Here is a 14,410-nt window from a genome sequence, read left to right as displayed (position 1 = left end):
TCCTTGATGCAAATGAAATGAAGATTATAGGCTTCAGGAAACAACCCAGTTCAGATTAAGTAACACCTTGCTAAGTTGTTAAATCTATAATTATTCCACCTTACAATCTCAAAATTTGCAAGATTAAATAATGCCAAGAACAGTGAAAATTTGTCTGGAGAGAAGAACAGTTCAAATTATGCATTTTCAAAGAAATAAAATGGAGCATCATAATTTGCTGAGAGCTAAATTAACGACCAAATTGAAAGCATTAAGGACCTAAAAAAGATATATTTTCTAAGTAAATTATATAAAACTATGTAAAACTGACTAACTATAAATCCAAGGGCAGTTGGGTCATTAACATCAGGAACAGTCATCACAGATACCCAAATAAAATTAGATTTTAAGCCAATTTGAAAAGATGCAGGACTTGATATAGAAAATGCAGGGTTTCACTGAGCAAACTAATCAAATTGGAATAATGGCATTACACAAACATTTTGCCTTTTTATTTCAATCTCTGTTAACAGAGGCTCTTCATGAACTACTGAAACTACCATTTGGAGTAAGAGATTGTGATTAAGACAACTATTTCAAGGGTCGGCCTTCAAATGGAATTCAGACTTGAATGTGACATTTAGCCCCTCCTCATGAAAGAAGATATTTTCTATCAGAAAGAATGATCTTGCCTCTGCTCATTACGATAATATGTGGAAAAAAAATCTATCATTTCATTCTATTGCAACATTTGAATTGCATACAAATGTGCAATGCAAACATTAAAGTACAATCACCTTTGTTACCAGCAGAGTCACATCATTCAGTGCCCATTATGATTTAACTTATGACCTTAACCAGATGTGTCAGTGCTGATGACTGTCTGTAGGGGAAAACAGGTCTGCTCCCAAATGATTTGGATAGCATCATCTTTAAATTCTGAGGATGAAGTGAGAGATAAGCATTTGCCCATTTACGCTATGCATTTTTGAACACAAAGTAATATTAAGATTCAAGCACTATTTGCATAGAGCTGCCTCTTAATTAATAGGCCAGGGACAATTGACAACACATTGAAGTAGCAAACAAATGTCTTACTATTTGCTCAAAACTGAGTTATCTTGACTTGTGTGATAAGAAATTTATACGTCTTTGACTTATTGCTCTTCATAGTAATTAATGGCAGTCAAAGAATATTTTATTTATTTGCATTAAAAACAGCTCCCTTGCAAATAACCACCTCATCTTGCCAAGACGGCATTTGTTACTTTTGTCAACTGTGGAGAAAATTGCAAGAAGAGACTTCTGCTGCTGTTTCTAACTCCTTCTGCAAGGATATCTACTGTCATGGTATGCCATGCTTCTGATTCTTATACCATGCTCCAATCCTGTGCGCTCAAATGCAGTCAAATCTGTGACATCCTTACCCAACTCTGCCCTCCACTTTGTTTTGTAGATGAGATCTTTGTAGCATTTTAGCTCTAATTAAAAGGCCAAAATGTTGACTTTTTTTGTGTGTCACTTTTTAGAGTCCTATTCGCTGTCGCAAATTCAAGTATCTTTTCACTATCTCATGATGTATGTAGGAAAATTTTCATATATGCTTTAGCATCCACATTTTGAAGGCCTCCAGTTTCTCCCACAGGTCATTACTTATTGTTCAGGGTTTTGAGTCATACAGAAAAGCAGTATAATGTAGCACCGTATGTTTATTCCTTAGTACAAGATGGTTTATGAGAGCAGCTTTTTGGAGAGCCCAGTAGGGAACATATAATTCTGATGTGCAATTAGGCAGATTTGATTCAGGATCAATTAAGGTGAAGGAGCCCCTGAGGGGCAGTGACCACAATATGTTAGAAATCACCCTGCGATTTGACTGGAATCAGACATAACATTATTACAATTGAGAAAAGGTAATTACAAAGACATGAGGAAGAAGCAGGCCACAGTTGGTTGGAAAGGGAGCCTAGCAGGGAAGATGTTGGGCAGGCATAGCAGGTGTTTCTGGGAATAATTCGGGAGGCACAGCAAAAATTCAACCCAAGGAATGAGATATATAAAAGGAGGCGGAGGCAACTATGGCTGAGAAGGCAAGTTGGGACAGCAGAAAAGCAAATGGAAAAGTATACAACATGGTGAAGATTAATGGGAAGTCAGAAGATTTGGAAGCCTTTAAAAAAATAGCAGAAGACAATTAAAAAGGCAAGAAGGGAGAGAAGTTAAAATATGAGAGTAAGCTAACTTGTATCATAAAAGAAGATAGGAAGAGTTTTTTTAGATATATAAAAAGGTAATAGAGAGATAAGAGTTGACATTGGACTGCTGGCAAGGGCATTGGTGTGATCGTTCAGGAATTGTTGAAGTTGTGGGGGGGGGGGTCCTAGAGGACTGACATTGGCTAACATAACACACGCTGTTTAAGGAAGGGAAGCAGAAGATGGGAAAATATAGGCTGGTTAGCATGATCTCAGTCATTGGTAAAAAAGAATTAAGAGTCTATTATGAAGGTTGAGATTGTGGAGTACTAGGAAGTGTCTGGTAAAAATATTGCCAAGTCAACATGGCTTCATCAAGGGGAGGTCTTGCCTGTAAATCTGTTAGAATTCTTTGAGGAGTTAACAAGCAAGTTAGACAAAGGAGAGCCATTGGATGTGACCTATTTGGACTTCCATGCGGTCTTTGACAAGGTGCAACAAGGACACTGCTAAATAAGATAAGTACCTATAGTGTTTGGGGCAAGCAGCCAGCATCAAGAGAGGATTAACTGACTGGCAGAAGGCAGACAGTAGGGAAAAAGGGGTCTTTTTCAGGATGAGAGCCAGTGACTAGTGGAGTTACACTGCGATCAGTTTGGGACAATTATTCACATTCAATCTTAACGGTCTGACAAAGGAAGGAAGGGCATTGTTGTAAAATTTGTGGATGATGCAAATATAGTTGGAGGGACAGGTATGTTGAGGAAGCGAAGAAGCTGCACAAGTACTTGGACAGGCTAGGAGAGTGGGCAAAGAGATGGTAGATGGAATACAAATGTGGGAAAGTGTGAGCTTGCATACTTCATTTGGATAAATAGAGGCACAGACTGTTTTCTAAACAAGGGAAGGCTTCAGAAATCTGAAGCACAAAAGGTCTCTGGAGTCCTAGTTCCGTATTCTCTTAAGTTTAATATGCAGGTTCAGTTGGCAGTTAGGAAGGAAAATACCATGTTAGCATTCATTTAGAGAGGGCAAGAATACCAGAGCAGGAGTGCATTGCTGAGGCTGTATAAGGTTCAGGTCACTTTGAATATTATGAGCAGTTTTGGACCTCTTATCCAAGGATGGATGTGTTGGCCTTGAGGGGGATCCAGAGAACGTTCATAACAATGATCCCAGGAATGAAATGCTTGTCATATGAGGAGTGGTTGAGGACTCTGGGTCCAAACTTGTTGGACCTTAGAGGGATGAAACGGGATCTACTGAAACTTAGAATACCTAGAGGCCTTGAAAGTGGACATAGAGAGGATGATTCCACTCAGAGAAGAGATGAGGATCTGAGGGCACAGCCTCAGAGTGAACAGGCGACCCTTTAGAAATGAGAGGAGGAGGAATTTCTTCACCCAGAGGGTGGTGAATCTGTGGAACTCATAGCTACAGAAGGCTGTGGAGACCAAGTCATTGAGTATCTTTAAGGCACAGATAGATATGTCCTTGATTAGTAAGGGGATCAAGGGTTACAGGGAGAAAGTAGCAGAATGGGGTCAAGAAACATCAGCCATGATCAAACAGTGGAGCAGACGCAATGGATCAAAAGTCTTAATTCTACTCCTCTTATGTGTTGTGGTCCACACGGGGAGAAAATCAAATAAAGAGGAATCAAAGGGTAGAAATATCACTGCAACATTAGCATGTTTGAGTGAGCAAGGGGGATCAGGAATCTGGGGCCAAATTTTCCATTTTTAGGTGAAGGGTTTCTTTGCACAGGACCAATAGCAACCCATCCACCATGGCGACTTTCTCTCACTATCTACTGCTCTTCATCTTATTAATTATCTAGAATGACATCTAAAGCATCTATCCTATGGAAATCACATGTCAGAAAAGGTAAAAGAGCTCAACACTTCCAGGACTTAGGCCATTTATGCTGCTGGTACCATATTTAAACTCCAGCTCTACAGCACTTCAGAAACTGCAAGCCAGAAATTGGGGCTTCACTGTTATCCTGCGACATTAGCAATGTTCCTAGAAAGGGACGTTAGCTTCTCAGTTTGGAAACTGGGATTTGGAGCTGTTGGTGGTTGAGTGAGGGAGATGAGGGCAGTGCAATATCCTGCTGAGTGTTAAAGGAGGTCACACTAGCAGATAAAGTCAGGCTGGACCAAGATTGTGGTCTGCATCAGTGCAGTGTCCAGAGCGAAACTTACTGCATGCTAGCATAGGAAGCGGGATGAGTGCTACCATCTGCTCTCTGCTATTTTACATACACAAGGAAACCACTCTAAATGTGCCACTGCACTCACCTCTCACCAAGGTTCAAGGACTCACTATTGCATGCATCATGTACATTCAATCGTTCTCATCCACCTCACACTCCAAAACAAAGTACCCTTTCTGTATGTGCTTCCTATTAACTCATTAGGGACACCTCACCACTTCCTCCTCCTGCATTACCTTAATTGCTTTTCCATTCATTTCCATTAATCCCCATCATTTATTTTTGTTTCATTACAGGAAACACTAGCACATTCCAATCTGATGTTTCCACAGCACCCTGACTGACCTACTTGTACTTCTTAGATTAGTTGCATTTGACTTACAGGTTTGACCATGCCAATCACTGGACTGCCAAAACACTGAACCTGTTGCCTGTGCGACTGTGGCTAAATCACTGGACAGATGAGACCATTGACTGAGTGTGGCAGTAGCCCTGAATAACCAAGGGCCCTCTTGATTCCAGGAGGGTAGGTCCACATTGATTTTGACACTTGCAGTGTGTCTGGCGTAAGCTTCAGGCACATGCTGTCAGTGTGACACTGACATAGCTTAGTACAGTATAATAACACGTCCATCCCCTTGGGTGTTTAGTGTTCAGAACTATATCAAGCTGCCACTCTCTCTGTGCTAATAAGAAATTCAAAAACAACAGAGGCTGGTTGCCTGCAATTAAGTGCAAAGTGAGTGAAAGTTATGAAATAAAGCCTAGAGCCACAACATACGTGTAGATACATACAAAAAGAAATTGCTCAAGAAACGCTGCTGGTCTAGTAGTTTCTGTGGAGAAGAAAACAGAGTCAACATTTCAAGTCCAGTGACGCAATTCTGAAGAAGGATCACTGGATTTGCAACATAAACTCTGTTTTCTCTCCAAAGATGCTGCCTGAAATGCGAAGCTTCTCCAGGAATTTTTGATTTTGTGCTTCAGGTTTTTTTTAAAGAATCCCTACATTGTGGAAACAGGCCCTTCAGCCTAAGTCCACACTGATCCTCATAGCATCCCAACCGGACCCATTCCCATAATCCACTCATTCCTGAACACCCTGGCCAATTTAAAACGGCCAATCCACTGAGCCTGCACATCTTTGGACTGTGGGAGGAAACCAAACCACCCAGAGGAAACCCACGCAAACATGGGGAGAATGTCTGTGTGGAGTTTGCACAGTCACCCAAGGAGTGGAATTGAACCCAGTGAGGCAGCAGTACTGACCACTAAGCCACCATGCCACCAATCTCCAGCATCCATTGTTCTTTGTTTTACTTTTTATGTGTAGACACATTGCATGCGAGCAAAATGATCTACAAGCATGGAAGTTGGGATATTTGCTTTATTAGCCAAGACATAGAATGCAAGAGCAAGCAGGTTTGGCTGGAGCTGTATGAAACACTGGATAGGCAGCTGGAGCACTGCTTGCAGTTCTGGTTACCGTGTCATAAGATGGTTGCATCTACATGAAAGAGGGTGCACTGGAAATTTATTAGGATGCTGCCTGGGATGGAGATGCTGATCTATGAGAAAAGATTGGATAGGTTGGGGCATGTTTCCTTGGAGCATCAAAAGTTGAGAAGTGATTTGATCGAGGTGTATAAGATCATGAGGAGCATATAGATAGGCTGAGTGGGAAAGCACTTTTTCCATCAGTTGAAGGTAGATTTAAGGTAAGAGGTCAAGTTGAGAGGAGAATTGAGAAGAATTGTTTTCATTCAAAGTTTGCCAGAGACTGGCAATCACTGCATGAAAAGGATTGAGGCAGAAACTCTTGTTTAAGCAGTATTTAATTAAGCAATATTTAATTGAATTGATAATGGGCTAAATCCCAAAATAGAGGATGGTGGCAAAGCAGCAATGCAATGTGTGAGCTCCTCAGCCCGGGAGCATGGAGCTCATTTACTCCATCTGCTTTCCATTCTTTTTCCTTTCTATGCCATTTATTATGGTACCTTACCTTCTTTTAACAACTTTGGCTGAGGGCACCTTCTTCCAATCCAGGCACAGGCACAGGCCCAGGCCCAGGGTGAAGTGTCTTGCAACAGCCCGAAATGGCAGTACCGGCCTGGGACCTAGCAGGGCAGTCTCACTGTGTGGTGGTCTTGTCCTGGCGTGCAGGTCTCGTTCTGTATTGGATGTCTTCTTTGGCAGTTTCCGGGTATTCTAGCAGCCCAATGTGAAGGCCAGATCCTGCTGTAGAGGTCTCGTCTTGATATATTAGGACAATGTCAGCCTATCTCTGTGTGGCAGTTTTAGCCCAGTTTTCCAGCGTACCCCAAACTCAGGAGCCATTAATACTTCTTATTAATGATTTCTATCATTAGTTTAAGTGCCATGGTATGTCGACTTTTAAAACTTTTCACTTTTTTTTTGTAAAATATACATGTGACAATAAACTGCTGTTCTGTTCTATTGTAGTCAGATTCTTGTTGCCTGGCAGCGATGTAATGAGCTGAATGGCTTCCTCCTGTACTGTAAACATCTACATCTGTGAAGGTAGCATTCTAGCCTAAACATCTTCAGCTGCTTCACCAATGAATCAATCACCCTCCCTCCATCATTTGATCAAAAATGTGGATATTTGTAATGACTGCCAAAAGTTCATTTGCAACTCCTCAGATGCAGTCCATATGCAACAAGACCTGGACAACATCTAGGATTGGCCTAGTATGTGGCAAATATCATCAAGTGTCAAGCAATGACCATTTAAAAACAAAAGAGAAGCTAACCATTTCCCCATGAAATTCAATGGTATTATTAGCATCCTTGGGGCTTACTACTGACCAGAAACTGAACTAGATCAGCCATACAAATACAGTGGTTACATGAACAGTCAGAGGCTAGGGATTCTGCAACAGGTTTAATTCTTGTTTTACCAATGCCTGTCTACCATTTCAAGGGACAATTACTACATTTGATTAAATATTTTCCACTGCCTGAATAGGTGAATCTCCAAACATGTACAAGAAAATTGCCATCATTCAGAACAAAGCAGCCCATTTACCAATGTCAACTGATGCACTTGCAGTAACTCATCAAGATTTACTGTACAACTCCTTCAAACCAACAAACTTTCCCCCGTCTAGAAGGGCAAAGCAGCTAATGCATGTAAACACTATCAATTGCAAGTTCTCCTACATGGATCTATATTGCTATTCCTTTATCATTGCCGGGTCAAAAGTCCCGGAACTCCCTTCCTACCAGCTCTGTGGTACCCTTACACTATGGACTGCAGCAGTACAAAAAGCCAGCTCACTAGCATCTTCTCCAAAGCAATTAAAAATGGGTAATAATTGTTGACTCAGCCAGTGATATCCAATTCTCATGAACAAATTTAAAAAATACATCTTTTTTTAAAAATCTGTTCCCATTCTGTTCATGTCGTGGCAAAACAAAATGGGACACCATTATTCATCACAGAAATAAAAACCACTTCAATTAAATGTCTATATTAATCAATCTGTGTACCATACAGCAAAGGTTTTTAACAGAATTACGAAAAACTATTGTAGCCCCTATAATAATGAGGCTTATACTTAATTTAAAAAAAACTTGTTACTGGTCTTTTATAATATCAGGCAAAACCAATAGTTCTTAACATAAAGACAGTAATTCGCTGGGAATCCTCCATTCATTTCTTCATATGCTGAAGGATTTTCTTTGAAAAGAATTGTAACATAATGCAAGGAACATTTTGTGCTTCTATGTTAAGAAATATTCTACTGACATAATGGTGAGGGAACATCAGCACACTGGAGGCACATGACAATAATTACATACTTTTACAAGGGCACTTCCATTGAAAATGTTACTATCTCAGCTCTGGAAACTTCCATTGTTGAACTTGATGCCAAATCTCCTCTCAAGTCTCTATCAATACCACTCCTCAGCCAAGTGCCAAACAGAGCATGACAGCAGCCCATAGTGACAACCTGTCTCATTTATTCTCAAAGGATAATCTGGAAGTGAGCATTGGTAATTATGATCAAACATGCTGTAATACTGTATGGCTCTGGAAAAGTAATACCCTGCTGACAGGAGAAAAATTCCTTAATATTAAATTCAGTACTTTTAAAAATTTACGAAAAATGTATGTTATATTTTGAGTTTGGCATGACATAAGATCAACATAAGGTTATACCAAGTAGAATTTAATTTACACCCTATGTACATATCCCTTTTTTATGAGCAATCTGGCTAGCTTCGAATGTTTACCTTAAACACAACTCACCTATGATAGAACATTCGTGCCATGCCCATCCTTTGTTTCTCACCTCCAGACAGGACATCCTTCCAATCAGTAACTGCATCCCATCCTACAGCAATAGGAAATAAAACTCAATGTAAAACTATGTATTGTAAAAATATACACTGTAAGAAAGGAACAAAACTCTGGTAAGTGAAACAATGCCTTTTGTCAAGCTAAATGTTGTTTCTAATATTTTAAAATGTGAGTAGACTTTTCATCATTTATTGCAGATATTTAATTCACTCAAGTATATTGAAAGTGTTTGTTCTGATGAACTGTACTTTCCTCTTCCCCTCCATAAACCTAAACCCAGTCACCATGTTAAAATTAAAATCACCATCAATGGAAAATTAATCATGTTAAAAGTAACATTTGAATATTAACATTTATTTTGAAAACTCAAACAGTATTTCTTGAGAAAATATCGCATAACCTTGATTTTAATACTGATACAAGATCAAAATGCTCCAACTGCAGTGAAGTATTGTGAAAGATTTCACTTGAGGACATGTTAACTGTAGCCCTGAGAAGATCCTCAGGTTCAAAACACACATGCTAGAAAATACCTAGCAGCTACAAGTGGGTACCTTCCGTAGCATCAAAGATGGAAATCTGTGCGGTTAGTTCCTGCCAGTTCAAGGGAGGGTAATTTACATGGGAAATCTTCACTGACACGCCTGTTCTCCAGCATTTTTACTTATTCAATTCATTTACTTTGGCTTACAGCAGATTTTTGTAGGGCTAATTATACCATCCTTTGTCCTACAGCATAACAGGGCTATCTATTTCAGAAGTAACCGGAATCTCTTTCTCCATGACACAAATATTAGGTTCCCAGTTTCTAATGGAAAACTGGCCACAGCATGGTCAACTATACAGAAGCAAACCGTGCAACAGCATGGAAACAGATAAGGACTAACATAAATTGTTCTGCTATACCTAATCCTAAATGGAAGTTCAAATAATGAAGACATCAACCAAAAACGTTCATTTATCTTTCTCTGGCAGACTCATGTCCCGCAGTAAACTTTCAGCATTCATTTTTTTCCAGACCTACTCTATTCCCCAACACACAGCTTAATAATTGTTGCAGAAATGAAAGCTATGGCCATGATAAATTGCCTATAGCGTGCAAAGATGTGTAGATTAGGAGGGTTACGGGGAATGTGTCTGGGTGAGACGTTCTGAGTGTTTAGTGTGGACATGTTGTGCAAAAGGGCCTGTTTCCACACTGTAAGAATTCTATGGTCTATGATTTCAGGAGTTTCCAATTTTGTTCTCTATTATCTGTGTTCTCTCCATTTAATATTATTTCATTATTGTGTATGTTTTGGAGATCTATGGAAATATATTGAATTATTCTAAGCCAATGCTTTCCCAATGTATAAAACCCCCGTTGAAGAAGTTCATTGTCACCTGAGTAAAGTTTGCATATTTTCAGATGTCTTAAATACAACTGGTCTGCACTTAATAGCCATTTTGGTCTGCAACTTTTCCCTTTCACTTGTAGACATCAATAATCAAAGGACAGAGTAGTGGGCCATTAGTTTATAACAATATTACAAATCATCAAGATAATAGCTCAGGTGACTTGTCATGAATGATGATTTTCATTCAGTCCTATAGTCAACCTTTGCCCAGGCAAGCCCCAACTCATATCAATCCTAATATGGGAATAATATCCTGAATGGGGATCTTACTGGGGAATGAACTGCAGTTATAATTACACATCCTACCATTATTAACACAATGAAATGTTGCATATAAGATAGCCTTGAATTAAGACAAATTGGAACGGTTTTGGAAAAATTCAGCTTTGCTTTGGAGTAGAAGTTAGGTGAGATTTCAGGAACACGCAGGAGAAATATGCTGCTTTGAATTCTACATGAAATTCATAACCATATTCACTGCAGGATGTGTCTCCACAAATAACCCCATCATTAATGATGGAAGAGACCAACAGATCAGTGCAAGAGGACAAGGCTGAGAACATCCACAGCAATCTTCAGCCAGAAGCACTGAGAAAATGATTCATCTCAGCCTCCTACAGTGGTCCCCAGCTTCACAGATATTAGTCTTCAGCTAAGTCAATTCACTCCACATATCAAGAAACGGTTGGAGGCTCTAGACAATGGCCATGGGTCCTGACAAGATTCTGGCAATAGTACTGAAGATTTGTCCTCAAGAATTTGCTGCTCCCCCAGCCAAACTCCTTCAGTATAGCGACAACATTTCACCTACCTGACAATGTGAAAAATTGCACACAAAGCAGGACAACGTTGATCTACCCAATTACCGCCTCTAGTCTTATCTCAGTCATCAGTAAAGTGATGGAAGGTGTCATCAACAGCTATCAAGCAGCACTTGCTCAATAGTAGCCTATTCAATGACGCTCAGTTTGGATTATCCCAGTGCCACTCAGCACCAGACCTCATTACAGCCTTGGATCAAACATGGACAAAACTGCTTAATTCTAGAAGACTGTAATCGATCAAGTGTGGCAATGCACTATCAAAACTGGAATCAAGGAATATCAGGGGACAAACTCTCTGCCCACTGGAGTTAAACCTGGTACATAGGAAGACGGTTATGGCTACTGGCAGTCAGTCAGTCTTCTCAGCTCCAAGACATCTCTGCAGGAGTTCCTTAGGGTAGTATCCTCAGACCAACCATAATCAGCCAAATCATCAGTGACCTTCCCTCCATCATAAAGGTCAGAAATTCGCTGTTCACTGATGGTTGCACAATGTTCAGTTCATTTTGCAACTCCTCAGATTCTGAAGCAGCCCATGTTCAAATGGAACAAGATCTAATCAATTTCCAGCCTGGGCTGACAAGTGGTAAGTAACATTTGCTCCACACAAATATCAGGCAATGACCATCTCCAATAAGAGACAATCTAACCACCGTCCCTTATCATTCAACGTCACCATCACCAAATTCCACACAATTAGCATCCTTAGAATTACCATTGATCATAAAGTCAACTGAATGGCTACAGAAACACAGTGTCTTCAAAAGCAGGTCAGACACAAGGAATCCTTGAATAAGTACAACACGGAAACAGACATTTTACTTCAACTCATCCATGCCGATAAAATATCCTAAATTGATCTATCCCATTTGTTAGCATTTGGCCCATATCACTAGGAATCCTCTCTGTTTATGTACTCGTCCAGGTGTTTTTTTAAATGTTGTAACTGTACCAGCCTCCAACAGTCCATCTGGCAGCTCATTCCATACATGCACCATCCAAAGTACTGCCCCTTAGGGCCCCTTTTAAATTTTTCCGCTGTCACCTCAAACTTTTACTTTTCAGTTTTGGACTCCCCTACTTTGGGGAAAAGACTATGGCTATTCATCCTATCCATGCCCCTCACAATTTTATAAATCAGAGAGATCACCTCTCAGACTCCAACACTCCAGACAAAGTAGCTCCAGTCTACTCAGCCTCTCCCTATGGCTCAAACCCTCCAACACCAGCAACATCCCCGTAAATATTTTCTGAACACTTTCAAGTTTGGCATTGTCCCTATAGCAGAGAGACCAGAACTGAATGCAGTATTCTAAAAGTAGCCTCAGCAGGCACCACATGAACGCTCAACTCCTATACTCAATGCAGTGAACAATAAAGGCAAGTATACAAAGTGCCTTCTTCACTACCCTGTCTACCTGTGACCCTACTTTCCCAAAGCCCATTCGTCTACAAATTACAAGTCAAGACTGTTATGGAATACTCCCCATTTGCCTGGATGAATGCAGCTCCAACAACACTCAAGAAGTTTGACTCTCTCCAGGACTTGATTGGCATCATATCCATGAGCATCCATTCTCTCCACCACCGACGTTCAGTAGCTACGGTGTGCACTAAAAGAGGCACTGCAGAAATTCAAAGACCCTTAGACAGCATCTTCCAAATCCATGATCATTCCCATCCAGGACAATGGCAGCAAACGCATGGGAACCACCATGACGCAAGTTCACCTCTCCAAGCCGCTCACCATCCTGGCTTGGAAATACTTCGCTGCTCCTTCACTGTTGCTGGGTCATAAAACTGGAATTCTCTCCCTAATGTAGGTTACCCTACAACACATGGGCTGCAGCTGTTCAAAAAGGCAGTTTAGCAATATCAATCAATTCTCAAGGACATCTAGGGATGGGCAATAAATGCTGGCCAGCTGGTGAAACCCATGTCACACGAGTCAATAAAAAAAACTATTTTTACTGTGCTTGGGTTTCACAGTGGTATCATTTCCAGATGTCCAAAAGTTAGATAATAAACTGAGAGCTTTTTATTTTTTAAACACACTTACATAGACATTGGTTGTTCCACCATTTTCCTGACATTCAACGTAGGTTGATCATATCTTGCAAGATTAAACTGAGTTGACACTGTTCAATCTAAATCATTGCAAAGACATTTTGTCACATTGACTTAGTAAGTATTGCCAAAGCTTTTGTGTACATAATGTTAATACTTTGTTGACGGGAGATACTGTTGCCAAAAAGGAAGTTTATTTGTTCCAAAGAGAATACTTTATGATGCAAAACGTTCCTTTTGAAATCATTTTCTGAACCAGTGCCTCCATGTCATTGGAATGCTTTAGCTTCTTGTTGGAGTCTTTGCGCTACTTTGTGAGTTGAAACAAGCAGCCACTGCATAATTTGTTTAAAGACTGATGCTAGAAACATCTCTTTCCATAAAGTCTTGTTTTGGATCAGCATCTCAGACTATTTATTGGGATCAACTACACTGAAGGCAGTCGTACAACAGTGGGTTAGTACGATGGAGTTATTGATGTTCATTTCGCTATTCATGATGACTTATAATAAATAAATCATGTATTTATCTTGGGCATCTTAGCAGCACAGATATCCCAAAGTGCTTTGCCATCAATAAAGTCATCATCAGTGGGCTCTCGCAGACAAGGATAGCTCAACCAATAAAGTACTACTTAAGTGTAGTCATTGTTTTGATGTAAAAAAATGATTACTTTATCAATTAACATAGGAACAGGAGTAGGCCATATCCTTAAATATCTTCTACCACTCAATCAGTTTGCTAGCCAGACTGACACTTTGCCTTCAATCCATTGATCTTCGGCTAAGAACTTTTCAGAATAGAACTAATCAAATGTCTTCTGAAATCCACAAAAATAATATTCAATATTCTGCAACTACTCTAGTTAATTCTTTAAAAAAATTCAAATCAGAATCATTTGTCATGAATGATCCTTTACAAATCCAAGCTGGCTGTCTACTCATCTGGAAATCTTCAAGTTGTTCAGTTTTTCTGTTCTTAATTATAAATTATAGTAATTTCTCAACAACACATGTTAAGCTAACAGGTGTAAAATTCCTTGGTTTCCTGTTTCACCATCCTTAAATAACGGAGTAACATGTGGAATTTTCTAATTTCGATGAAGGATACCTAAATTGAAACAAAACTTTGGAAAATTATAGTTAGGCACTAACAATGCTTTCACCTCTCTCTTTTAAATCCTTGAGATGAAATCCAGCTGAATACAGTACATTGAAATAAACAGATCATGTGCAACAAAGCTAAACCGTAAGGGGATCATTGACTATGCTCTCCAATTAAAATGAACAGAATAACAGATCAATTTAGGTACCACAACTTCTTGTCAGAAATCGAAATTAATTTTAAATAAACAGGCCAATTTTCCTTTTTGTATGTTAACAATCCAAAATTCTATTTGG

The 14,410-nt window shown here is 39.7% G+C and overlaps 1 protein-coding gene across 4 annotated transcripts in view; it reads right to left on the bottom strand.

The window, feature by feature from the left end:
- Nucleotides 1–14,410, bottom strand: part of LOC125463140 (ATP-binding cassette sub-family D member 2-like) — a 90,234-nt gene that overhangs the window by 13,948 nt on the left and 61,876 nt on the right. For all 4 annotated transcript variants that reach the window (XM_048553931.2, XM_048553932.2, XM_059654652.1 and 1 more), the window contains one exon: nt 8,672–8,756. In XM_048553931.2, the coding sequence (XP_048409888.1) occupies nt 8,672–8,756 (85 nt within the window). The remainder of the gene's footprint in view (nt 1–8,671; nt 8,757–14,410) is intronic.

Source organism: Stegostoma tigrinum, chromosome 25 (assembly GCF_030684315.1).
Source record: "Stegostoma tigrinum isolate sSteTig4 chromosome 25, sSteTig4.hap1, whole genome shotgun sequence".
In the NCBI taxonomy this organism is placed as follows: domain Eukaryota; kingdom Metazoa; phylum Chordata; class Chondrichthyes; order Orectolobiformes; family Stegostomatidae; genus Stegostoma; species Stegostoma tigrinum.
This window is presented reverse-complemented; position numbering and strand designations above follow the sequence as displayed.